The sequence below is a fragment of the Xenopus laevis genome, chromosome 6S (genome assembly GCF_017654675.1).
Source record: "Xenopus laevis strain J_2021 chromosome 6S, Xenopus_laevis_v10.1, whole genome shotgun sequence".
In the NCBI taxonomy this organism is placed as follows: domain Eukaryota; kingdom Metazoa; phylum Chordata; class Amphibia; order Anura; family Pipidae; genus Xenopus; species Xenopus laevis.
In genome coordinates this window covers 112,243,696-112,268,627 of record NC_054382.1, presented here as the reverse complement: position 1 = coordinate 112,268,627, position 24,932 = coordinate 112,243,696, and the positions used below count along the sequence as shown (strand labels likewise).

The following is a 24,932-nucleotide window of genomic DNA, read 5'->3' as shown; positions in this document are numbered from 1 at the left end:
GGCCCCTGAGCTGACAGGACTAGTGGGCCCCTGAGCTGGCAGGAGGACTAGTGGGCCCCTGAGTTGGCAGGACTAGTGGGCCCTTGAGTTGGCAGGACTAGAGGACCCCGGACACCCCATTCCTACACTGGAGGCACTAGTGTGATCTCGCCCTAAATCAAAATATGTGAGTTTATGTTCCTGTCCTCTGTAAAGGTGATCAGATTTGGTTGGGCATTTTGACAAAAGATGAGTTTATTGGCAGACTACACTTATATATAGGCTACACTTATATATAGGCTACACTTATATATAGGCTACACTTATATATAGGCTGCCTGGGGACATTATCAGCAGGACATACTGCAGCTCTCAGGGGAGAGAAGCTTACAGCCCCGGCGGAGAAGCTTACAATGTACTTTCCCTAGCGCACACAACTAATAGTGTGATTCTCTGAGTGCTGCCCTTGGAGTAGTGCTCGGCTGGAATTTCCATAGAAGCCGCCACGCAAGCGAATCCCTCTCACAGCCCTCGGCCCCAGAACTACTGACAACAGCACGTTCAGATGAGCAGACAGCTGCGGCAGTGGGCGTGACGTATTGAAGCATTTAAAGGAGGAGCCAAAAGATACCTTGACCCCACCCAGCCCAGCCTTGGTTACTAAAAGGACGCCCACAGTTGTGGTAGGACTTCATTTCCCATAATGCTGCGGAACAAGTAACACTAGGAGGGGCTTTATGGGATTTGTAGTTTCCCGCCTAACAGAGGTTTGTACAGTCTCGTGACAGCTGTTCCCTCACAAGATACTGTAGGAGGAGGGGTTGTGGGTGTGACGTCGCCGTTATGGTTACCGCCCCTAAGCGAGATCGCTGCTCGGATGAGAAGGTTCACTGTGTGACCGCCGGTAGTACGGCAGCGCCGAGCCCTCACTTCGCCATGTACCGGAGTGGGGAGCGGGGCACAGAAGCCCGGCAGATCCCTGCAGCGAGTGACTGAGCGAGACTAAAGAACAGTCCACTGGCAGGGGGAGCAACAGGCTTCCTATTTACCCCGTGGCTCCGCGGACATGCCTGGCTCCGCGCTACACCTCCTCGTCTCTCACGGGCGCCAAGCGCTGGGCCGCTGGATCCACCTTGCGGATAACCCGGAGCCTTCAGGGGAGTCCGGCCATGCCCATTCCCCGCTGCTGCTCCAGGCGGACGGTGCTACCGGGGTGTGTTGGTGCCGGAGCGCTGTGCTGCTTTGCGCCCTGAGCGCTGTGTGTTGCGCCTCCCTAGCGATGGGCCGACATTACCTGAAGGATGTGCTGCTGTGGCTGGAGAGCCTGGACAGTCTGGTGGGGATGTTGCTCTTCATCGTGGGCTTCATCTTGGTCTCTCTGCCCTGTGTGTGGGGCTACATCGTGCTCAATGTGGCTGCCGGTTACCTGTACGGCCTGGTGCTGGGGATAGGGCTGGTGGTGGTCGGGGTGCTCATTGGTACCTTCATAGCCCACGTGCTCTGCAAGAAACTGCTCACCCACTGGGTGCTGGACAAGATCAACACTAGCCACAAGCTGGGAGCCGTTATACGGGTGGTGGAGGGGGGCAGCGGGCTCAAAGTGGTGGCACTGGCCAGACTCACCCCCATCCCATTCGGCCTACAGAATGCCGTCTTTTCGGTGAGTAATTAGCCCCAGCTATTGGCATTCTGCGTGGCACAGCTCATTTGTCTACACTGGCCACAACTCCCTTGGTGCCAAGAGGGATGGCGAATGAGTATAGGAATGAGTATAGGAATGAGTATAGGAATGAGTATAGGAATGAGTATAGGAATGAGTATAGGAATGAGTATAGGAATGAGTATAGGAATGAGTATAGGAATGGTAATGAGTAGGGTAATGAGTAGGGTAATGAGCATAGGAATAGTAATGTGTGTGGTAATAGTAATTTGTATAGGAATGTGTATATGTGTCTAGTAATGAGTCTAGTAATGTGTCTAGTAATGTGTATAGTAATGTGTCTAGTAATGAGTCTAGTAATAGTAATGAGTCTAGTAATGAGAATAGTAATAGTAATGAGTCTAGTAATAGTAATGTGTCTAGTAATGCCTCTCGTAATGAGTCTAGTAATAGTAATGAGTCTTGTAATAGTAAGGGTAATGAGCATAGGAATAGTAATGTGTGTGGTAATAGTAATTTGTATAGGAATGTGTATATGTGTCTAGTAATGAGTCTAGTAATAGTAATGTGTATAGTAATGTGTCTAGTAATGAGTCTAGTAATAGTAATGTGTCTAGTAATGAGTCTAGTAATAGTAATGAGTCTAGTAATAGTAATGTGTCTAGTAATGCCTCTCGTAATGAGTCTAGTAATAGTAATGAGTCTTGTAATAGTAATGTGTCTAGTAATGAGAATAGTAATGAGAATAGTAATGTCAATGTGTCTAGTAATGTGTCTAGTAATGTGTCTAGTAATGTGTCTAGTAATGTGTCTAGTAATGTGTCTAGTAATGTGTCTAGTAATGTGTCTAGTAATGTGTCTAGTAATGTGTCTAGTAATGTGTCTAGTAATGTGTCTAGTAATGTGTCTAGTAATGTGTCTAGTAATGTGTCTAGTTATAGTATAGTAATGAGTATAGTAGGGCAAGGTGATGCTGTGTGTGTAATAAGACTACATGGTGTCAGGCTTTGTCCCAAACCTCTCCACTTTGGACGCGCACTCCATGAACCCCTCAGATGCTGTGTAAAATCAAAAAAGAACCTTTATTTCACATCAGGTAACACCTTATGTGTTTCGGTTGTTTTTTTTCGTGGAAACGCACAAAACGCCTAAGGTGTTACCTGATGTGAAATAAAGATTCTTTTTTGATCTTACACCACGTCCGAGGGGTTCCTGAAGTGCGCGTCCAAAGTTGGAGTGTCGAAGCAAAGTGTTCTCCCCAAGCTACGGGTTCAGGGCCCAACGGAGAGATCGGTTAGTTACCCTGATCATCAAGATTGTATTTAAGTTAAAGTAAGTGACGGGTTCGGGGCAATTGCACCTGAACCACATCCTAAATTTGGTGGGCTTTCAAATTGTCAATATTTAAAGGAAACCTATTGTGTAAAAATATACCAGTGTGTTATACTCATTAAGATATAGAAGAGTTGTGCTTATAAAGTAGTGATTTAGGCTGATTTATTAAATATTGTTGCAAAAACCCTAATAATCCGTCCCTTCTCTTCCACTTCCTGCTCCCAGAATTCCCAGGCTGTACAGGGGAGCCAGCGGCTCTCAGCTCACTGCACTATAGGACAGGAACCAATCAGCAGCTAGCTGGACCTGATAGGGAACTGAAGCCTGTCTTTGCTTGTGGGACTGCAGGGCTGTTATTGGCTGTCCCCTCCTACTATGCTTCTAGCAGGGACCATTAGGACACGCCCACCCCTCATTTGAAACACAGACAGGGACCAGTGAACATCTATAGGGAGCTCCAATAAATGGGCTATTTTTAAAGATAATATACATTTTTAGCGCCATGTAAAAGCAACACCATATATTACTCATAACTGCCTACAAAATTAGGGTTTTTTCATTTATCCTATATGTCTCCTTTAAAGACTAGGAAAAGACACTGAACGCAACAATCAATTAAGTTGCCAGCACCTGCATTTACCTGGTATCAAATAAACCTATCAACTTGCAGCCCCATGCCAAGGTTACAGAAATAATTGGGGCCTAGTAAGAGCAGTTTGGTTGGGACAATCTCTAGGGACATTCCTGAGCTGAAATGCCAGAAGACAATTTGAGCTGGAGTTCATATTCTAGATAATATTACACAGTGTAAGTTGCTATGGGCCCTTCTGCTATTGGGAACTTCATGGACACACAGTTTTTGGTGGTGATGTTGGGAGAAAGCCTAAGCCCTCGCTTGATGTCAAGTTTATATCCTCACTTTCCCCATGCCTAGAGATCTGACATTATTACCACTTCAACTCCCTGCATCCTTCCATTGTTTATAATAATGATGCTTTTCAATAAAGGGGTGTCTGCAACAAGACAGTAACCACCACTCTTTATATCAGTATAGGATGGGAAGCCACCGCTTATAGATTTTACTAGTAACTGACCATGCCCTCGTTGCTGTGTTGAGCCCCTGTATGTGCACAAGCGTTAGATCTGTCACAGTGGAATGTCCTGCCCTGGGAACTGTAGTTTGACAACATCTGGAGGTGTACAGATGGCACTTTCCCACATTATATATTTCTACTTTGTTCAATGCCAAGCTTCCCTCTTTTCAGTGACTCTGGCATTGCTGGTTTCTGCAGAAACAGAATAAATATGTTCTTCGTGTTTTTTTTTTTGTTTGTTTTTTTACATTTATCCCAAAAGCTTTATGGTAGTGGCACACTTGAAGATTTGGGGGAGATTAGTCGCTCAGTGATAAATCGTCACTTCTTTGGACTACTAACCTCCCTGAAATGCCTTCCCTCTGGCAAGAATTCAAATTGCCGGCGGGATGGCATATGTAGCACTTGGTTTTCCGAAGTTGCCTCACGAGGATACTTTGGGTGACTTCAGAAATCCGAAGCGATTCATATGCCACCCCGATGGCAATTCATATTCTTGCCGCCGGGAAGGCATTTTGGAGAGATTAGTAGTCGCTTGAAGAAGCTGGGCGACTAATCTCTCCCAAATCTTCATGTGTGCCACCACCCTTAGGGTTTATGGGATTGTGGTTTATAAGACTTTAATTTTCCCATTCTAGATGTTGCTAAAAAAAATAGTCAATTGTGTTTTTTTTTCCTTGTGATTGTCATTCTTCTTGGGGGGAAAATAAGACCTATCTACTGCTCATTGGCAGAGATGGCTACGTACCTGTCAAGACAAATGTTGACCAATAAATCATGCAGATTAGTATATAGAAGCGAATGTGCCATGGTGTCACTATATGACTGTTGCCTATGTACTGTTTATAGTGGATTAAATTGCAACAGATTTTGGAGCCTGCATCTGAAATTCCTGCCTTGGTTCAAGACGACATTTGTCCACTTAATGTAAACGCAGTTCTCTGCAGGTGGACTACTGTCTCTGCAGGGGATTTTGTAATACTTGAAAGGATTTTGTAATCCCTTAATATTCTATGAAAGTACTTGCTGATATAATCTAATCCCATAATATTCTATGATAAAGTTGTCCTCCTAATCATCCTTTTATGCTATAGGGCCTCCAGTCTAGCCTTCTTACATGCTTTAGTTGGCCTTTAATTCCTGCAATTGTGTAAGTGCTTCAGAGAATTAATTAAGGAACTACACATATTCCTGGAGTTTCAGAGGAAAGATTTAGAGATCAACATGGTCTAGTAATTTGCCCCTTGTGATGTAGCTACACATGACAGACTAGGGCAGGGCTCAGCTGTTGCAGGTTGCTAAGGCGTGATAGTAAGAAAGTTCAACGTAATCTGCTGAATATCCATGCTTGATATCTTGTTCTGGCCAAAGACCAGCAATGCACATTGGTTCCTTATTGCTCCCTCCGCAAACAAAGCAGTGTGTCTCGGGGATTGCCGCGAGGAGCTTTTCTCAAGGGTTGCTTCAGTTATTTGAAAGGGTTCTTCAATAATTTGCCCCTCCAGGGCTGAGAAGTGCTGCCTAAGCCAATATCAGGTGGTGATCATGCAAGATTGTTGAAATGAGCATCCCTGAGAGATCCCTTTTCCTCCTCCACGTCAGGCAGTGATCCCCAACCAATGGCTTGTGAGCAGCATGTTGCTTACTGACCTTTTATATGATGCTTGCGTGAAAACCAGGTGTACTGCCAAATAGGGAGTCCTACAGGCTACCAGTTCACATAGGGCTATCAAATAGCCAGTCAGAACCTTTATCTGGGACCCATGCTTTTTTTACTTATGCTTGTGTTGCTCCCCAACTCTTTTTTACACTTAAATATGGCTCACAAGTAAAAAAGTTTGGAGACCCCTGTCAGGGATAGATTAACATTCTCTGTAAACATTGTGTAAAGTTGTTGGTTCTAGATAAAGGATAATGCTATTGAGATGAATTAGAAGTTTGCTGCTTATGGTGATAGTATTTTAGTAGTCAGGAGAGCATTAACCACTGTAAGCTATCCTAATTAGATGCTTGCGTGAAAACCAGGTGTACTGCCAAATAGGGAGTCCTACAGGCTACCAGTTCACATAGGGCTATCAAATAGCCAGTCAGAACCTTTATCTGGGACCCATGCTTTTTTTTACTTATGCTTGTGTTGCTCCCCAACTCTTTTTTACACTTAAATATGGCTCACAAGTAAAAAAGTTTGGAGACCCCTGTCAGGGATAGATTAACATTCTCTGTAAACATTGTGTAAAGTTGTTGGTTCTAGATAAAGGATAATGCTATTGAGATGAATTAGAAGTTTGCTGCTTATGGTGATAGTATTTTAGTAGTCAGGAGAGCATTAACCACTGTAAGCTATCCTCGTTGGATGGGTGCTCTAACTGTTGAAACCCTTGCCAGATCATCTACCATAAATCACACGGCAGCACTTGCATTTGCAAAAGTGCTTTTATTTTGTCAAAGATCGATTGAAATTTTGGGCCCTTTCTTAAGCTTCAAGCGAAACTTCAGAAAGGGCAAGAAAATGCCTGAAACGTCATAGTTACGTAGTAAAGTTGGGTTGAAAAAAGCCCTAAATCCATTAAGTTAAACCCCTCCAAATGAAACCCAAAGGCTATGTATACACTCACACCAACCCTCCACATAAACTGCACATACCAATATCTATACAATACTGGTTATAAAATGTTCCATTTACCACCACTCTTTGTAATCTATCTTTGAGCCAGTTCTCTATCCAAGTACAAATACTATGCATCAGTCTAACATTCCTTAATTTAACCAGTAACCTTCTGTGTTACACTGTATCAAAAGCTTTAGTAAAGACTTAGTAAATCACATCCACTGCCATCCCAGAATCGAGGTCCCTGCTCACCTTTTCATAAAAAAAATATAATTAGTCTGGCAAGATCTATTACGCATAAAACCATGCTTGCCCCAACTCACAGTATTATTATTTGCAATGAAGTCAAGTATCTTCTCCCTTAATACTCCTTCAAAAAGCTTTTCTACCACTGACGTCTGACTAACCGGCCTATAGTTCAGAGGCTGGGAGCGGCATCCCATTTTGAATAGTAGCACCACATTAGCAATTCGCTAGTCTCTTGGCACCATGTCAGACCTCAATGAATTGTGAAAAATTAAGTAAAGCGGTTTTGCAATCACAGATCTAAGCTCGTTTAGTACCCTGGGATAAATACCATCCGGTTCTGGACCTTTGGTTATCTTGACATGTCTTTTGCATTTCCTCTTGCATCATTTGTTGCATTACTAGAATTGGGACTATTTATGACTAATTTGTAGTCATCCTAGTGGCAAGATGAAATGTCGGCATGTAGTCCTGACCCGGTGCTGTCCTGGTGATCACACTATGCGTAAGTGTTTGCTAACATGATCTATACCCTCTTGCTGCAATCACTCGCTGACACATTTCTGACGAAGAAGCAGAAGAGCAAAGATCCTTTATGAACAGTTATCCACAGTCCCTAAGATAAAGGTTGTAAATGCATCATCATGTATTACTTGCTTTAATATCAGAACGTGCAGGACTAGTACTGAAGAAAACGTGGAACAAAGGCAGTATTCATGTGATTGAAACTGTTTCATATAATGTCAATATATAACATGGTAGTTTATACTTTTAAAAACTCGGCATTGTTTCTAGAATATTTCAAGAATAACATTTGTACAGGTATGGGACCTATTATCCAGAATGATCGGGACCTGGGGTTTTCCAGATAACTTATTTTTCTGTAATTTGGATCTTCATACCTTAAATCTATTAGAAAATCATTTAGATATCAAATAAACCCAATAGGCTGGTTTTGCCTCCAATAAGGATTAATTATACCTCCATTTGTATCAAGTACAAGGTAGTGTTTTATTATAACAGAGAAAAGGGAAATCATTTTTAAAAATTTGGATTATTTTGATAAAATGGAGTCAATTGGAGACTGCCTTTCTATAATATTGAACTTTCTGGATAACAGGTTTCTGGATATTGGATCCCATACCTGTATTTTGAAATGACTCTACAGGTATGGTACCTGTTATCTAGAATGGTCAGGAACAGGGGTATTTCGGATAATGGATCTTTCCGAATTTGGATCTTCATACCTTAAGTCTAAAATCATATGAAGATTAAATAAACCTAAAAGGCTGGTTTTGCTTCCAATAAGGATTAATTATATCTTATTTGGCATCCAAGTACAAGGTACTGTTTTATTATTACAGAGAAAAAGGAAATATTTGGATTATGTGGATAGTCTATGGGGCAAATTCCCAAACCTGCGGAGTTGCGCTAGCGCAGCCTTCGCAGCACTTAGCCAGGCGAAGTTTCGACAGGGCGCCGCTAATTCACTAAAATACAAAGTTGCTCTCAGGGAGGCGAAAGGTAGCGAAGTTGCGCTACCATTAATTCATCAAGCAAACCAAAGTTATGCTAGTGATGCCTAATTTGCATACGGCGCCAAGTTAAAGTGCATGTAGTAGCAAATACATTACACTACACAAGCCTGGGAAAGCTTCATAAAATAAGAGTTGTTATTTTGCCCTATACATGTGCCCACTGTATAGTTTAGGTGCCAAATGTTAGGAAATGTAGGGGGGAAGGAGGGTGCCCCCAAAACAATTTACGATCTTTTTCAGCCTATTGCCCTTAAAAAAGGAACACCAGCATTTTTTTTTGGGACTTTTTTTTTTTTTTTGAAGCAATTCCTATCTACTCTATTGCACTTCGCTTGGTCTGTGGTGGTGAAAGCAAGTCTGACGCAAGAGGTAACGTTCAGTAAAATACGCAACTAAAGGTGGCCATACACGGGCCGATAAAAGCTGCCGACAGACCGTGTCGGCAGCTTATTGGCCCGTGTATGGGGGCCCCCGACGGGCTTCCCCGATCGAGATCTGGCCGAAAGTCGGCCAGATCTCGATCGGATGGGATTAAAAATCCCGTCGGATCGCGGCCGCATCTGTTCGTTGATGCGGTCCCGCGATCCGACCGCCCGTTTGGTGAACGCTAGGATCCGATCGTTGGGCCCTAGGGCCCACGATCGGATCAGCCCGATATTGCCCACCTCAAGGTGGGCATATCGGAGGGAGATCCGCTCGTTTGGCGACATCGCCAAACGAGCGGATCTATCCGTGTATGGCCACCTTTAGAGAATTAGCGTAGTTATGTCCCTTTGCCATAGCGCAACTATGCCTGCCGTAAGGGTACGAAGTAGCCCTAGAGTAGGTCCACTTCGCTAGCGAATTTACGCCAGCGCCCGTTAGTAAATCGGCAAAGTAACTAAATGACGTCACGCTGGCGAATTTGCGCTTGCGTTAGCCGCTTCACGCTTTAGTGAATTTGCCCCCATGGGAGATGGCCTTTTATTCTGTATTTGTAATTCTGAGCTTTCTGGATAACGGGTTTTCGGATAATGGCTGTAGTTTCATAGGGCTGGACTTTTGTGGACAAATGATGAATATATATATATATATTATCTAATGGCTACCTTACATGTGCTGACCTACCAACAGTCATGGTTTCAGTACCATGGGAAGCTATTCGTTTGATTTCAAGCAGCAAAGAACTTGGTTGCTAAGAACTGGAGGTAATGCTTCTCACAATTTCAGGACACACAAGTTTTATCAATAGAGAAGTCATTTTATTGCAGTATTCCAAGAGAAAGTATCCCTTTTAAGCACAAGCTGTATCAGTTACGAAAATAATTTTACTGCAATGTACCGAGCCAACAATGTGTCCCTTCTTCCAAGCTTCGCCACACTTTGCAATAAAATTATTTTTTTTACTGATAATGCTTGTGTGCACTAGAATTGCTTAACAGCTGATAGCATGGAGTCTCGAAATTGGCACTATATGATGCGTAGATTTTACCACTGGCAATCCCGGTAGGAATGTAGCTTTAGGCGTTTTGTGGCCCACAGTGGTGCCTTATTTATCCGAATCCGAATATTTAATCAAACAAACTAGAAACTACGATTGGACCTCATTTATTATTAAAAAAACAGGATCGGAGACAAACACGATACCTTTTAAGTACCTGCATGTCTGCTTAATGTCAAATTCCTTCTCATTCTAGTCTGAAAACTTGTTAACTTTCAGTTAAAGATCCATTTTGGGCTGATTGGTGCATTTTTTTCTATTCACCCATGGCCAGATTGTTCAAATAACTGGTCAGCTTGTAACTCATGCCTACTTGTGAAAGCCTCTCTGGGTGTGTAACAAAACAAAGGTCTAGCCAACTTGCAAGGAGGCCAGGTTCACTAAGTAATATTATTAATGTGAAATGTATCTGTAGTGGCACGGGCAATAGCTTCAATTGAGGCTTGTGTATTGTAACTACAGTCCAGACACTTGCAGGGGGCAACCGTGTGGGTGCAGTGAAACCCCCAGCACAGAAATATAGTTTTCATGCAGGCATGTAAAAAGCCACCTACTCATATAAACTCCCCAAATTACTGCAGTTATGTATGAACCACATGTAGCTTATGCAGTTTTTTGTAAGCATGCACTAAATGGGTAGCTTTATAAATATGCTCTTTATGTCAGTTTGTATGCTTTTTTTTTTTTTTCTTGTTAAATTAAATTAGCATGCTTAGAAATATGCCATTTAGCCCCACTTAGGGGCAGATTTATTAAGCCTATGTGTTTGTAACCTGAAACACGTAAGGCTGTGGACACAATAAACCATTTCACTTTGATTCAACTGCTTGGTGGAAGATTGCCTTTATTGAGGGCCTGCTCCAAAGAATTATCGGTTGGTCCGCTCCCTGTACTGAGGGCTCAGAGCGGTGCACCCGGGCCTCTTCCTTGTAGGGATCCCCCGAATCCACTATTTTGGATTCGGCCGAACCCCCGAATCCTACACCATAGATTTGGCCGAATACCAAACAATCCTAATTTGCGAATGCAAATTAGGGGTGGGAAGGGGAAAACCTTTTTTACTTCCTTGTTTTGTGACAAAAAGTCACATGATTTCCCTCCCCGCCCCTAATTTGGATATGCAAATACAGATTCGGTTCGGCTGGGCAGAAGGATGCGGCCGAATCCGAATCCTGCTGAAAAAGGCCGAATCCAAACCAAATTTGGTGCATCCCTACTTCCTTGATGTGGTGAGTTATTACTTACTATTTGGAAACCCCACCTTATGATTTATTATAGCCGAATTATTAAGGATCGAATAGTAAAATTCTAATATTTTGGTGTCAAAATTCACACATTCGAATTTTATTTCCCCAATCCGAATGTGAGATTTAACATATCTCGACCATGGAAACAGTTCTAATTTGAATATTCGCCACCTAAAACCTGCTGAGTTCATTTTCAAGGCAATGGCAGAGGTCAGTTAAACCATTTCAATATGTTAATTGCCTTCCTGACATTCAAGTTTTTCAGAGGGAAAACTTGATTAGAAATTTCGGTTTGGGACTATTCGATTAAACGTTCAGATTTTTTCTTAAATAACCTTCCATTCGAGTTGTGAGTATATTTTGAATTTATTAGAGTAAAAACAAATTCACATAAATTTGAAATTTACCTTTGATAAATCTGCCCATTGATGTGGGGCTCATGTACTAACAGTGAGCAGTAACCCCAAGCAACCAGATTAGCTGTAGTAGACCATTTAATCCTAAATACTGATTCAGCTCTACTGATGCATCTCATTGGCTGCATTACCATAACCTCATACAGTTTTGGACTGGAGGGGTCCTCAGGGGCCTACACCCCTACCCCTCCCCCACTCTTACCTTTGTTTATCTTGTTGGGGCTGGGGGGAATGTAAGGGTGCAGCACCCAGGGCGGGGGAGCAGGTCTGAGTTGTCGAGGCCACCAGTTTTTTTTCCTGCTTTCCCACCGGCCCAATCTGACCCTGAGCTCCTGTGCATGAAGCATTGTGGTTTTTTTTTTTGGGTGGAGTTTTGTTTTTTTAATAGGTGCCAGGTGGAGAATTTTAGGAACCATCCTGTGGGTACTTCTATATTATAAGCATGTACAACAGCTACATGTGCATGGACTGATACCAGAGTTTTAAATCTTCATCTCTGTGTAAAAAAAAACCAATGAAATACAGTGTGTGGCGGTGTCATTCTGCGCCGGTGAGGATACAAACACAAATCTGTGACTTTGTTTTATTACTGAAACTTTGGCAACAGCTGCAACTTGGCACAGAAGTCTGTTAGATTTACAGCTGCTTGGGCAATGCCAGGAAATAATTAGAACCGTTGCATGTGATTTATTGCAAGAAAAAGAACCGGCCTCATTAAGAGGCTTAACACTCACGGGTGCACAGATCTCTCTGGCTTTGCACAAGTAAGTGTATTAGATATGCTGCTATTTAAGGGACACTGTCATCACAATGAAAGGTTTATTTAGCATGCACTGGCCTACAGGGTGCATTAGCAAATTAAACTGACAAACTTGGCCAGTCCCCGGCCTAACCCATAGAATATGTATATAGCAGAAACCTGCATCATGACAGGTACCCGCAGAATAACCACGTTGTTGTGTTTTGGGAATCAGTCCCTTGGTCCGTGGGTATTCTTGCCTGTGTGGCTGAAGTGTGGATGTGTTCCCTCCCACCTCTGATAATAATGCTGTTTTCTTCCTCTTACCTGCTTGATACACCTCCAGAGTGAACTCTCTCCTGTTTTCTCATGCCCCCGTGTAAGAAGGTAAGTTAACCACTTGCTGCGGGTAGGGTCAGGGAGCGGGTCTGGGCACGGGTCATAGTGGAATGTCAGGTAGGGGACAGGGGGTCTGTCCGACTGGACCTGCAGAGGTAGGGTTTCCACCTTTTTTTTTTTGTGTGTGAAAATGGGCAGGGGGTGGGCCGGTGACATAGGGGGCTGGCCGGTGCCATGGGGAGACGGACGGGTGACATCATGGGTGGAACTGATGACATGGCAATCTACAATTGTACGATTGCCATGTCATTCACTTCAATGTCCTATCTGGATTTCCAAAAACAGTGCTGTCAGGGCGAAATCCAAACAGCTGGCAACCCTATGCACAGGTCTCCAGTATATAGTATTGGTCGGGATCAGCAGGCCAGCATACATGCATTGAGTGTTATAAGAAAACGTTGTATGATATTATCTGTGCATTGTACTGCTGTGCTGCTTGCTGATTGCTGTCATTTCTGTAATGCTGTTTGGGTTTTCAGTATAAGCCCTCTGGGGAAAATGATTAATGGTTCCATTTTCTGCATAGAATACATGAAAATTTAGGTCAGGCTGCCATTTGGTTCAAAAGGAAATGTGTCAGTTGCAATAAGCCTGTAATCACCTATTGAAGATAGTTTATCCTCCAGCTTAATTCCCTATCAGGTTAACAATGATCGCTTGCTTTCTCCTGTCACCCTGACGTTGTGCTGCTGCTCCCTCTACTCCCAGATCATTTTACTCCTTTCCTACCTCCCTGGTTCATTGGTGCTCCCTGAATTTTCATCCCTTGATCCTGGAAGCCCAACAAGTTGGCAGTGCATAACCTCCCCTGGTTAGTGACCCATTCCTCACTTCGTTAAGGGGGTAATTAATCTTACCACCACTTTTTTATTTTTTAAATCAACCACTACCAAAAACATATATATATATATATATATATAACAAACAAGGGAAAGTTGTGCTCACCACTATTTTTTAAAACCATTAGGCGGGGGTGCAATGAGGGTGTGACCACAAAATACATATAGTCAACTACAAGAGGTCCTCTGCACTCAACCCATTATCAATATATTTAAGACAGAGACATTTTGTGCATACTGCTACTAAAAAATGCCTTACCCTTTAAACAACACAGGGATTGTTTGTCCATATATTGCAATATATTTAAGCTGGCCAACTACGTCAAAGTCATCCCATATATGGCCAGTCCTACGCTTAATTTTCATCTGATTCATTAAGAATTCAATTGCTTAATTATACATTTTACAAAGGGACTAAGTTTTACCTGCAACTTACTTGCTGCTTTCAAAGTAAACCTCCATACTTGGCTGCCCTTTTATTAGACACCAGTGGGATCACCTGACTATAGCTGGGAAGGGTGGGGGCTACAACATGGAGCTGGTCACTGCTCCTGTATAACTATAACAAACAAGGGAAAGTTGTGCTCACCACTATTTTTTAAAACCATTAGGCGGGGGTGCACCTGACTCCCAGCTATAGTCAGGTGATCCCACTGGTGTCTAATAAAAGGGCAGCCAAGTTTGGGAGTTTTACTTTGAAAGCAGCTAGTAAGTTGCAGGTAAAACTTAGTCCCTTTGTAAAATGTATAATGAAGAAATAGAATTCTTAATGAATCAGATAAAATTGAGCATAGGACTGGCCAGATATGGGATGACTTTGACGTAGTTGGCCAGCTTAAATATATTGCAATATATGGACAAACAATCCCTGTGTTGTTTAAAGGGTAAGGCATTTTTTAGTAGCAGTATGCACAAAATGTCTCTGTCTTAAATATATTGATAATGGGTTGAGTGCAGAGGACTCTTGTAGTTGACTATATGTATTTTGTGGTCACACCCTCATTGCACCCCCGCCTAATGGTTTTAAAAAATAGTGGTGAGCACAACTTTCCCTTGTTTGTTATAGTTATACATGAGCAGTGACCAGCTCCATGTTGTAGCTCCCACCCCTCCCAGCTATAGTCAGGTGATCCCACTGGTGTCTAATAAAAGGGCAGCCAAGTTTGGGAGTTTTACTTTGAAAGCAGCTAGTAAGTTGCAGGTAAAACTTAGTCCCTTTGTAAAATGTATAATTAAGCAATTGAATTCTTAATGAATCAGATGAAAATTAAGCGTAGGACTGGCCAGATATGGGATGACTTTGACGTAGTTGGCCAGCTTAAATATATTGCAATATATGGACAAACAATCCCTGTGTTGTTTAAAGGGTAAGGCATTTTTAGTATATATATATATATATATATATATATATATATATATATATATATATATATATATATATATATATATATATATATATATATATATATATATATATAGTCCACTACTTTGGATTTTGCCGAATTCTGAATCAAATCCTAATTTGCATATACAAATAGGAAGGGTCAAAGTGAAGTCATGCGATTTGAAGGTTTCAAATTCTGCTCAGCCAGGTACGAGGATTCGGCCGAATCTCTATGGAAGAGAATAGGGCTCTGTCGTATTTATTTATACAGCACCACATATGTATGCAGTGCTTTACATAGTGTAAGGTATGCAATGAAAATAAATACTTTGGATTTTATATTTTAAAAAAAACAACTGAAATCTTTTGAGTTTTTGGCATTGGGACTTTAATATATAAAACCCAAAATGTTTATTTTGTAAAATAACCTCTTCTGTTTGTGTTGAGTTAGTGCAGTTTTGGATTGACACAGCATCATAGAATTGTGTGAGATTAAGGGGAGCTGTCCCAGGGCTGTGGGGTTGCCACCCTTAGAGCACAGCTACCTTATTCCATTACAGCTATCACAATCTATATTTTCTACCCAACTGTTCTAGAATGCGATAAACTAAGGGAAATATTTCATACTGTGCTGCCGGTGTCTGTTCTTGGGGTTGTTTCATGGGAACTTTACTGTTTGGAACATGGAAGTTGCCGGCATTCTTCCTTTCTAATATATTTATTTGACTCTACTTGCTGTAATTACCACGTGAAAACAATCTATTAAATGTATAGAGTAGGTAATGTTTATTGGTCCCTGTGTGGCTTTCATCCTTTTAGTGTAGCAGCTGTGGATATTTTAAAGGTCATTTCCTTTTATTTATTTGAAATAAAAAGCCGTTCTGCAGTGGCAGATATCATTCATTTATATTTGTGATTTGCCTCTTCCTGTATTGCCGCACATTCTCTTGTAATTAAAGAGGAACTAAAGTCTAAAATAAACTAATGCTAGAAATGCTGTATTTTGTATACTAAACATAAACATAAACTTGATACACCAGAAGCTTAATTAAACAAATATTATGTTTTCAAAGTTGGCTACAGGGGGTCACCATCTTGTAACTTTGTTAAACATCTTTGTAAGACAAAGACTGTGCACATGCTCAGTGTGATCTGGGCTTCAGTTGGGAGGTTAAGCTTAGGGATCATCATAAATTATCAAAACAGCACAAGTCAAATAATATCTGCCATAGAAGCTGATACAGTAAGACTGATTAATAATCAGAATATGCAGACTGCACTGGGTCTGCGATACAAATCTCTACACAGTCGCCAGCTGCTTTACAGGGACCGCAGAGCTGTTAGGGACCGTCTGAAGTTTCCTCTCTGCAGCAGTCAGAGCAAGGAAAATGAAGGGTGAATTAAACTACATACAGTCAGATTTATTATAAAAACGGTAGACATTTTTTAATTAAAGCATATTGGAGATAGATTTCTTTTTCATTAAAGAAAGTAAAAATGGATGCTTTTTTTTTTTTGCATTTAAATCTCCTTTAAATGATCTGCATGTTGGTAGATAGGGATTCAGATGGCAGCAATGCACATACACTGGAAGATTTACTTTTGTTTTCAAACGTGCAGCTGGAACAGGTTTTGTTTTTCAGAGATGGATTTCCAGGTAAAAAAAAAAAATTGATTAATACATTAAAAAGCAGTGACAGGACAGCAGGACACTGATCGGTCTAGAGAAAGTTTTCCTCATCAGAAATACCTTGTTCAGATGTCTCATCACGCTGATATATGTTTCCTATTGTTTACTTTCTTTTCATTTAAAGGGCAAGAAAGAACAAAATGTCAGTTTATCATTTTCAGTGTAATTGCCATATCAATTTCCAGATTATATAGCTCTAATGTCTTTTGATACCCTTTTGTATTCACCTTCAACTAGCACTCTTGCCCACTAGGCTGCCCTCTCGGCCGGCGCTCTCGCCCAATAAGCTACCGTCTCGGCCTGCGCTCTCGCCCTCTAGGCTGCCATCTCAAGTGGCCCCTTTATTGGGGCCCTTATTGTCTGGATTAGTTCTGCCTTGGGAAACTGCATACCTAAATTCTATTAGAAAGTAATTTAAACATTTAATAAACCCAATAGGCTGGTTTTGCTTCCAATAAGGATTTATTATATGTTAGTTGGGATCAAGTACAAGGTATTGTTTTATTATCACAGAGAAAAAGGAAATCGGCATCTGCCTTACACAGCAATATTTCAGATTTTTTTTTTTTTTTTTTGGCATATAAACTTTTATCAAGAAAAGTCCTGTTTATTTAAGATATATTTTCATTTTATAGCCATATTTCAGTTAGAATGTCTTGCCCCATGGCTACAGAGCAGCTTGTTTACATATAACTCATAAAAAAAACGTAATATATAACATATTTAACACTGAATTCAAGCCTCTGAAGCAAACCCCCAATCTTAACAGTGGAGGCTAACAAAACACCGAGAGAACTTTAATTTTTGTCATGATTGGTCCTTTTAATATGGACATATATTTTAGTAAACAGAGTGCCGCAGCCAGGAAGCCCGGGATGCTTTCTCCCCAGGAGCTTTTATACAGTAATTGGGTGTGCTGGCAGAGAATGGCAGTAAATACTGTGTATAGTTTCCTGTAAGGGCAGGACATGAAAGTAAAATCAATGTGTGTTATAGAAAATGCTTATCTGAATATTTTCTATGCCTCAGGCTTTAGAACGATAGCGCGAGGGCTCGAGATTAAAAAATGTCAAAATAATAATAGCTAAAATCCTCTCGGCTTCATACTGAAGCCACTTGTAACAACTTTCCACAGCTGGTCAGGAATGAAGATGTTTCTATAAAAAAGCTTTCTATACCTATGTTAGAACTCATTGTAAAGCTATTTAACTGCAAGAAGCCACTGCAGGAAGCCCTTTCTATGTACAGGTACGAGAACTGTTATCCAGAATGCTTGGGGCATGGGGTTTTGTGGATAACAGATCTTTCTGTAATTTGGATCTTCATACCTTAAGTCTACTAGAAAATCCTTTACACATTAAATAAACCCAATAGGCTTCTTTTGCTTCCAGCGAAGATTAATTATATCTTAGTTGGGATCAAGCACAAGCTACTGTTTTATTATTATTATTATAGAGAAAAAGGAAATCACTTTTATAAATTTGGATAAAATGGAGGCTATTCCGTAATTCAGAGCTTTCTGGATAATGGATTTCCTGATAACGGATCCCATGCCTGTACTCTGCAATGAGTGAGCTTGTACTGGAAACTCGCTAAACAGCAGCACTTTAGGACCTGAATAACACAAGGGTAAAGGTATGAGACCTGTTATCCGGGGGTTTTCTGGATAATGGATCTTTCTTTAATTTGGGCCTTCATCCCTTAAATCTATTAAAAAATAATTTAAACACTAAACCTCATAGGATTGTGTTGCCTCCAATAAAGGATTCATTATATCTTAGTTGGGATTAAGTACAAATTACTGTTTTATTATTTACAGAGAAAAAGGAAATAATTGTTTAAAATTTGAACTATTTTATTATAATGGAGTCTATTGGAGATGGGCTTCCTGTAATTTCTGGATAACTGGTTTCCAGATAACAGATCCTATACCTGTACTTCCATAATGAGGGATGCTCAGGAACTGAAACTCAAATGTCATTTCTTTATATATAGGGTTGATGGATCATCGGTGGAATATATACGGGTTGCAGAGGGTAACAGAAGAGGGAGAGAGAATGAGTGGCTGTTATTATCACAAGGTTCATGTGGAATTAGATAATTTATTGGCACTCAAGCCTTTTCTCCCCAGAACACATTTTTGGTAGATAAGTTTAAGAATTTTTTTTAATGTAAACTTTTATTTTTTTATCTTTAGATTACAGACCTGTCTCTACCCAACTATCTAGCTGCTTCTTCCATTGGCCTTTTTCCTACTCAGCTCTTAAATTCCTACCTAGGAACCACATTACGTACAATAGAGGATGTCATTGCAGAGCAAAGTGTGAGCGGATACTTCATCTTCAGCTTGCAGGTATGTCACCTTCTGTTCTTATTCTAAACACCCACTTAATTCTGTTTTTGTTTCACATATTATGTAAAATCTTTATGCAAGGCTGTAAATGTTGCAGGTAACAATTATTCAGTATACCTGGGACTGGAGTATCCAGAGATAAGCCACCATGCTACACCTTACAGAAACACCCTTTGAGTAAAAAATTATAGAATTTATTAAAAATGACAGCGCATTATACAAATAAAAATAAACAGTACCAAACAGTACCTAAAATCAGTGAATAAGTTCCGTGCTGTGCAGGGAATGCCTAGGATACCAGAACAAGATGGAGGCACTCCTTAAAGGTGAAAGAAAGGCAGTTAGGCACCCCCAAGTGATTGTACAGGTATGGAATCTGTTATCCGGAAACCAGTTAACCAGAAAGTTCCAAATTACAGAAAGGCCATCTCCCATAGACTCCATTTTATCAAAATATTCCACATTTTTTAAAATTATTTCCTTTTTCTCTGTAATAATAAAACAGTAGCTTGTACATGATCCAAACTAAGATATAATTAATCCTTATTGGAAGCAAAACCAGCCTATTGTGTTTATTTAATATTAACATGATTTTCTAGTAGACTTAAGGTGTGAAGATCTAAATTATGGAAAAGATCCGTTATCCAGAAAACCCCAGGTCCCAAGGATTCAGGATAATAGGTCCCATACCTGTATATACTTACCTGAAACCTCAGGCTGGTGCTCCTATCAGCAAATACAGGCACCGGCCCGGGCTCGTTCCATCGAACACCACGGAACGATCGGCTTCTTCTTTCTAATCGCGGGTGCGCATGCACAGTAGCGCGAAAAGCCGAACTTTAATGAAGAAGTCGGCTATTTCATTGTACTGCGCATGCATCTGCCCGGAAAATTTGAAGAAAGAAGAAGGAAGCTGATCGATCCGTGCTGCTCGCTGGAAGAAACCCCAGACCGGGGCAGTTTTCTGCTGATAGGAGCACCGCCCTGGGGTTTTAGGTAAGTATATATAATCACTTGGGGGTGCCTAACTTTTGGCACCCACAAGTAAATATGCTTTTCCTTCTCCTTGGCGCCTCCCCACCTCCCAGTGATTTTACTTTTCCTTTAATTTAAATACAACATTGAACTTTCTTAGTAAAGCTTTGAGTTCTCAGCCCTTTCAACTCTTTTGAACGACTGTCAGCAACGACTGTCAGCAACGACTGTCGGCTTTTGTACCAGCTCCTATTCCTGAAGAAACAGAGTACATGGCTCTGATCTACAGACCAACCCTTGTCAGGAGTATGCAGCCCCTTCTGTTCAACCCTGCTTTATTGCCATGCCAGAATCTCATTTATAGCTTGTCCGCTAGATACACAATTGATTACCATGGCCAGTGCTTGAACGCAGAGATTATTAGAGAACATTATGATGGAGGAGGAAGGTAGTGATTAATAGGAAGCTTTTATTAACTTTTTATAAACAATCCCATTCAGTTCATTATTTGGGGCTTCTGGTATATTTCTCGGCTTTTTGTTTGATTAAGCAATAAAAAAATGCAAATGGTTATGGGGTTTTTCTTTCCACTTTGCATATGAGCCACAGAACACCTGGCCCTGTGGGTTCTAGAACACAGAAATAAAGCTTTCTTTTGAAAGTCATCCGGACCTGCGTCAATGTGCTGGTATTACAGGGGGAGAATTTAAAGGGATACTGTCATGGGAAAAACATTTTTTTTTTCAAAATGAATCAGTTAATAGTGCTGTTCCGGCAGAATTCTACAATGAAATCCATTTCTCAAAAGAGAAACAGATTTTTTTTATATTCAATTTTGAAATCTGACATGGGGCTAGACATATTGTCAATTCCCCAGCTGCCCCAAATCATGTGACTTGTGCTCTGATAAACTTCAATCACTCTTTACTGCTGTACTGCAAGATAGAGTGATATCACCGCCTCCCTTTTCCCCTCTAGCAGCCAAACAAAAGAACAATGGGAAGGTAACCAGATAACAGCTCCCTAACACAAGATAACAGCTGCCTGGTAGATCTAAGAACAACACTCAATAGTAAAAACCCATGTCCCACTGAGACACATTCAGTTACATTGAGAAGGAAAAACAGCAGCCTGCCAGAAAGCATTTCTCTCCTAAAGTGCAGGCACAAGCCACATGACCAGGGGCAGCTGGGAAATTGACAATGTCTAGCCCCATGTCAGATTTCAAAATTGAATATAAAAAAAATCTGTTTGCTCTTTTGAGAAATGGATTTCAGTGTAGAATTCTGCCGGAACAGCACTATTAACTGATTCATTTTGAAAAAAAATGTTTTTCCCATGACCGTATCCCTTTAAGGAGCATAGTTTGAATGTGCAATGGAAACAGGCAGAGATTATCAAGGCTTAGTTTAGAACCTTATCCCTTTGCTGCAACTGATGGGTGTCTTGCACTTGCTATGGCTGGGGCATTCCCTATAGATGCAATATAACCAAGCAGAGGAAGAATCTGTTTTCAATTGAGAATCTCATTAGTTATAGAATGGCTAAAGCTGGCCATAGACGCAAAGATTTGATCTTTGTTTCGTATGTTTTTCAGAGTGGAGTGTCCCGACATTTCATGCCATAGCGATCAGTCATTTAGTCAATCGCACAGGTTAGAAGATTTCCGTCGGCTAACAATAACTTTCATACTATTGCTGTCAGGGGCAGAACATCGTCTGATCTGTTTTTTTTACTACGTTATTTGATCTGAATAGTTAGTGACAAGTCGGGAGATTGCACCGCATGATCGTTCATCCAATATTGAAGGCATATCTGTCTATGGCCATCTTAAGTCTAAAGGTGGCCATAGGCACAACACATAATATCATACAAAACTAATTTCCATTCAATATTCGGTGCATGTATGGTGGGAAAAGAGCCGACTGATATTGGCAGAAGACTTGGATATCGGTTGGCTCATCGATCGGGCTGGACAGAAAATTCAGGCATATCTGTCTATGGCCATCTTAAGTCTAAAGGTGGCCATAGGCACAACACATAATATCATACAAAACTAATTTCCATTCAATATTCGGTGCATGTATGGTGGGAAAAGAGCCGACTGATATTGGCAGAAGACTTGGATATCGGTTGGCTCATCGATCGGGCTGGACAGAAAATTTTGATTGGTTGCCAAAACATCGCCCATTGTTAGTGCTCAATCGTCCGATACAGGTAGAATTCTATTGTTTCTAACTGTATATCTGACGATTCAGCTCTTCACGTGTGTACTGAATGAACGATTGTAATTGTTACTTCTATGACCACCTTAAGCAACTTTTCAAGTGACCTTCATATTTTTTAATAATTTTTTCATTATTTGCATTCTTTTTTTGACTTTTTCAGCTTTCAGCTGGGGGTCATCGACCGCCATCTCAAAAACAAATGCTCTGTAAGAGCACAAATTTATTGTTATTGCTACTTTTATTACTCATCTTTCTGTTCAGGCAATCGCTGAAATTGCAAACTGGAGAGCTGCCGAATACAAAGCCAAATAACTGAAAAACCACAAATATTAATTTTATTAATATTTTAATGTTAACGAAATTCAAATTGGCAGGATAATCTTTAACATGGAAGAGCCAAGGAAGCAACTAGTGCTTTTGCCGTGCTTGGATTATGAATGAGTGCTAATTGTTATCGTATGCTTGCTTCTGTAACGCAAACCTTTAATCATCTTCTCTCTCAATTCACAGATCATTATAAGCATAGCACTTATGTTTTATGTTGTCCACCGAGCTCAAGTGGAACTGAACGCCGCCATCATAGCTTGTGAAATGGAACTCAAGATGTCTCTTAAAGGCAGCCAGCTCAATGGAGGCCCATTCTGCAGCAAAAGGACTTTGCTCTCTGGCATCAACATAGTATGAGCCCCACAACCACTTCTTTTGGACGATTCTAAGCCTTTGTCCATTGCCAAGATAATGCGATAATGGAAAGCTCTTACTTCCTATGAGCCCCACAACCACTTCTTTTGGACGATTCTAAGCCTTTGTCCATTGCCAAGATAATGCGATAATGGAAAGCTCTTACTTCCTCTACCCCAGAATTCCTCATGAACTCTGCAACATAAAATCCCACTGACAAGAATTCCTGATTCCTGATTTCTCTGTACAGACCAGGTCTTTGTCTTGGCATATTTATTTGTTGCTAAAACCTTGATAGAATTATGGAAATTGAAAACCTATAAAAGCAGTTATGTTTGGGATTTTACATTTTGTTAACTAGTATTGCTAGAAATACCTAGACAGTGTTGGTTTTTCTAAGAAACACCGGACCACGAAAGCTTACACCCTACCAAGCGCAACCAAGTGCTCTTAAACTAGTTTTATTTGTTGGGTTGAGCTCTCTAGAATTTCAGATCTGGGGGGAGATCTTTAAAGCCATCTTGTTATGTGTGAGTTTTAGTGAGACCAGATCCATTCCACTCTATACGGCACGTTCATTTTAACGGTGGAAAGTGTAGCAAAGAGAACAGTTTGCTCCGTTGTGGTAGAGTATTTTCATGTGAGCGTTAATGTTTCCCATGCCCTTTGTCGGATATCTTTTTGAAAAATATAAAGGGGCGATTACTATCTTTTTAACCCAAGAAGTTGCTTTTTGGTTTGTAGGGCAGATACATTTTTTGCAGAGCAGGAAGAGATCAGTAAAAGGCTTTTCAGAAAGTGTGTCATTTAAAACCACAATATAAATAATACCTGTTATGAATTTTCTCATATAATGGAGCAAGATGAAAGTTAAACTATATAGTTTCCTAATGTATTGTAGAAGTAGAGACGTTTCTTCCACTTGTTATGTGGGATAACAAAAAGGGTACCTGCATGGTAGGTATTTCAGTTTCTGCAACCTTCCAGGCAATACCCAAAATGCCCTTCAAAATGCCCAAAATTGAAGGCTGATACTTCTTGCTATTAGGATTAATGTGACGTTTGACGTATTCTCACTGGCAGAAAAACAATTCTTTGCCAAATACTACTTCTCCAATACTTTGTGCGTGCTAGCAGCCATAGCAACCATAGCCATAACAACTACTCGTCACAATGCAGATTATGACCATTAGATACATTTGTGGTCAGAAATTTACCCTGTGTGGAAAGTGACTGGTGGTTGCCATTACTATCGATGGCTTCCTGCAAGCGTTGTTTGGAGAGCCAAGTAAATTGTTTCCCTTAGAGGGCATGGGAATGGGACTGCCTGTGAGTAAGTGAGTGCTGCCAGAAAGCAAGGATGCCTATACTTTCATAAGGTCTTTGTTCTCCTCGCTTGAGCTACAGGCTGGGCAGTTCCCATGCCAAATGAATGGAATCAGCTGACCGTAGAAGATGCCAAATTAATAGCAGTGGTTTTACCCGAAAAGAAGCAGCTTTGTGGGTCAGTGCCCAAATGCTAAACTATAAAAACAATTCTTTATGTAAAAAAAAATATATATATATATATATATATATATATATATATATATATATATATATATATATATATATATATATATATATATATATATATATATATATATTTAATAGAAGGGGACTTAAGGTGTAATTATGTACATACATCTACAAGTCACATATGTAGATTTTTGGGGATGTATCCATCTCCTTGTTCTAAACTGTCTGCAATCTGTTCTATTGAGTGGCCTTTAACTTTGAATGCTTATTTATTTTGTTTTGTTGGTTTTTATTATAATTATTTCTATTGAGCTTTACAATAACCATGAAGTACAGCCAGACGCATTGTTTGTAGTTCTTCAAATGCTGCGTTGTACGCCCATGCCTCCAATACATTGCACACGGCCGTTTGGTAAGAAAAAGCTTTTAATTGTAGGAGAAAACTTATTGACTGAGGATGGCTGAGCCGTCGTTTTCACTCAGGACCTGGATATGTGAGCAGTATGTCTGAGCGATTTACTTT

The 24,932-nt window shown here is 40.6% G+C and overlaps 1 protein-coding gene across 2 annotated transcripts; it reads left to right on the top strand.

The window, feature by feature from the left end:
* Positions 1-764: 764 nt before the first annotated feature.
* tmem64.S (transmembrane protein 64 S homeolog) lies at positions 765-24,375 on the top strand. Of its 2 annotated transcripts, XR_005962317.1 has the most exons (4): positions 765-1,639; positions 18,852-19,007; positions 22,721-22,945; positions 23,032-24,375. XR_005962317.1 is itself a non-coding variant. In XM_018223855.2 (3 exons), exons 1-3 carry the CDS (start codon positions 1,046-1,048, stop codon positions 22,892-22,894), a joined length of 924 nt encoding a protein of 307 aa, XP_018079344.1. In that variant the 5' UTR covers positions 765-1,045; the 3' UTR covers positions 22,895-24,375. The 2 variants fall into 2 exon arrangements, 1 of the variants encoding a protein (XP_018079344.1); XM_018223855.2 differs by having other exon boundaries at positions 22,721-24,375.
* The last annotated feature ends 557 nt before the right edge of the window (positions 24,376-24,932 follow it).

Excerpts from the sequence above, each read along its gene's own strand:
- tmem64.S (XM_018223855.2), top strand. The coding sequence starts at position 1,046 with ATGCCTGGCTCCGCGCTACACCTCCTCGTCTCTCACGGGCGCCAAGCG. Across the intron at positions 1,640-18,851 it reads TACAGAATGCCGTCTTTTCG|ATTACAGACCTGTCTCTACC; the intron begins GTGAGTAATTAG and ends TTTTATCTTTAG. Across the intron at positions 19,008-22,720 it reads ACTTCATCTTCAGCTTGCAG|ATCATTATAAGCATAGCACT; the intron begins GTATGTCACCTT and ends CTCAATTCACAG.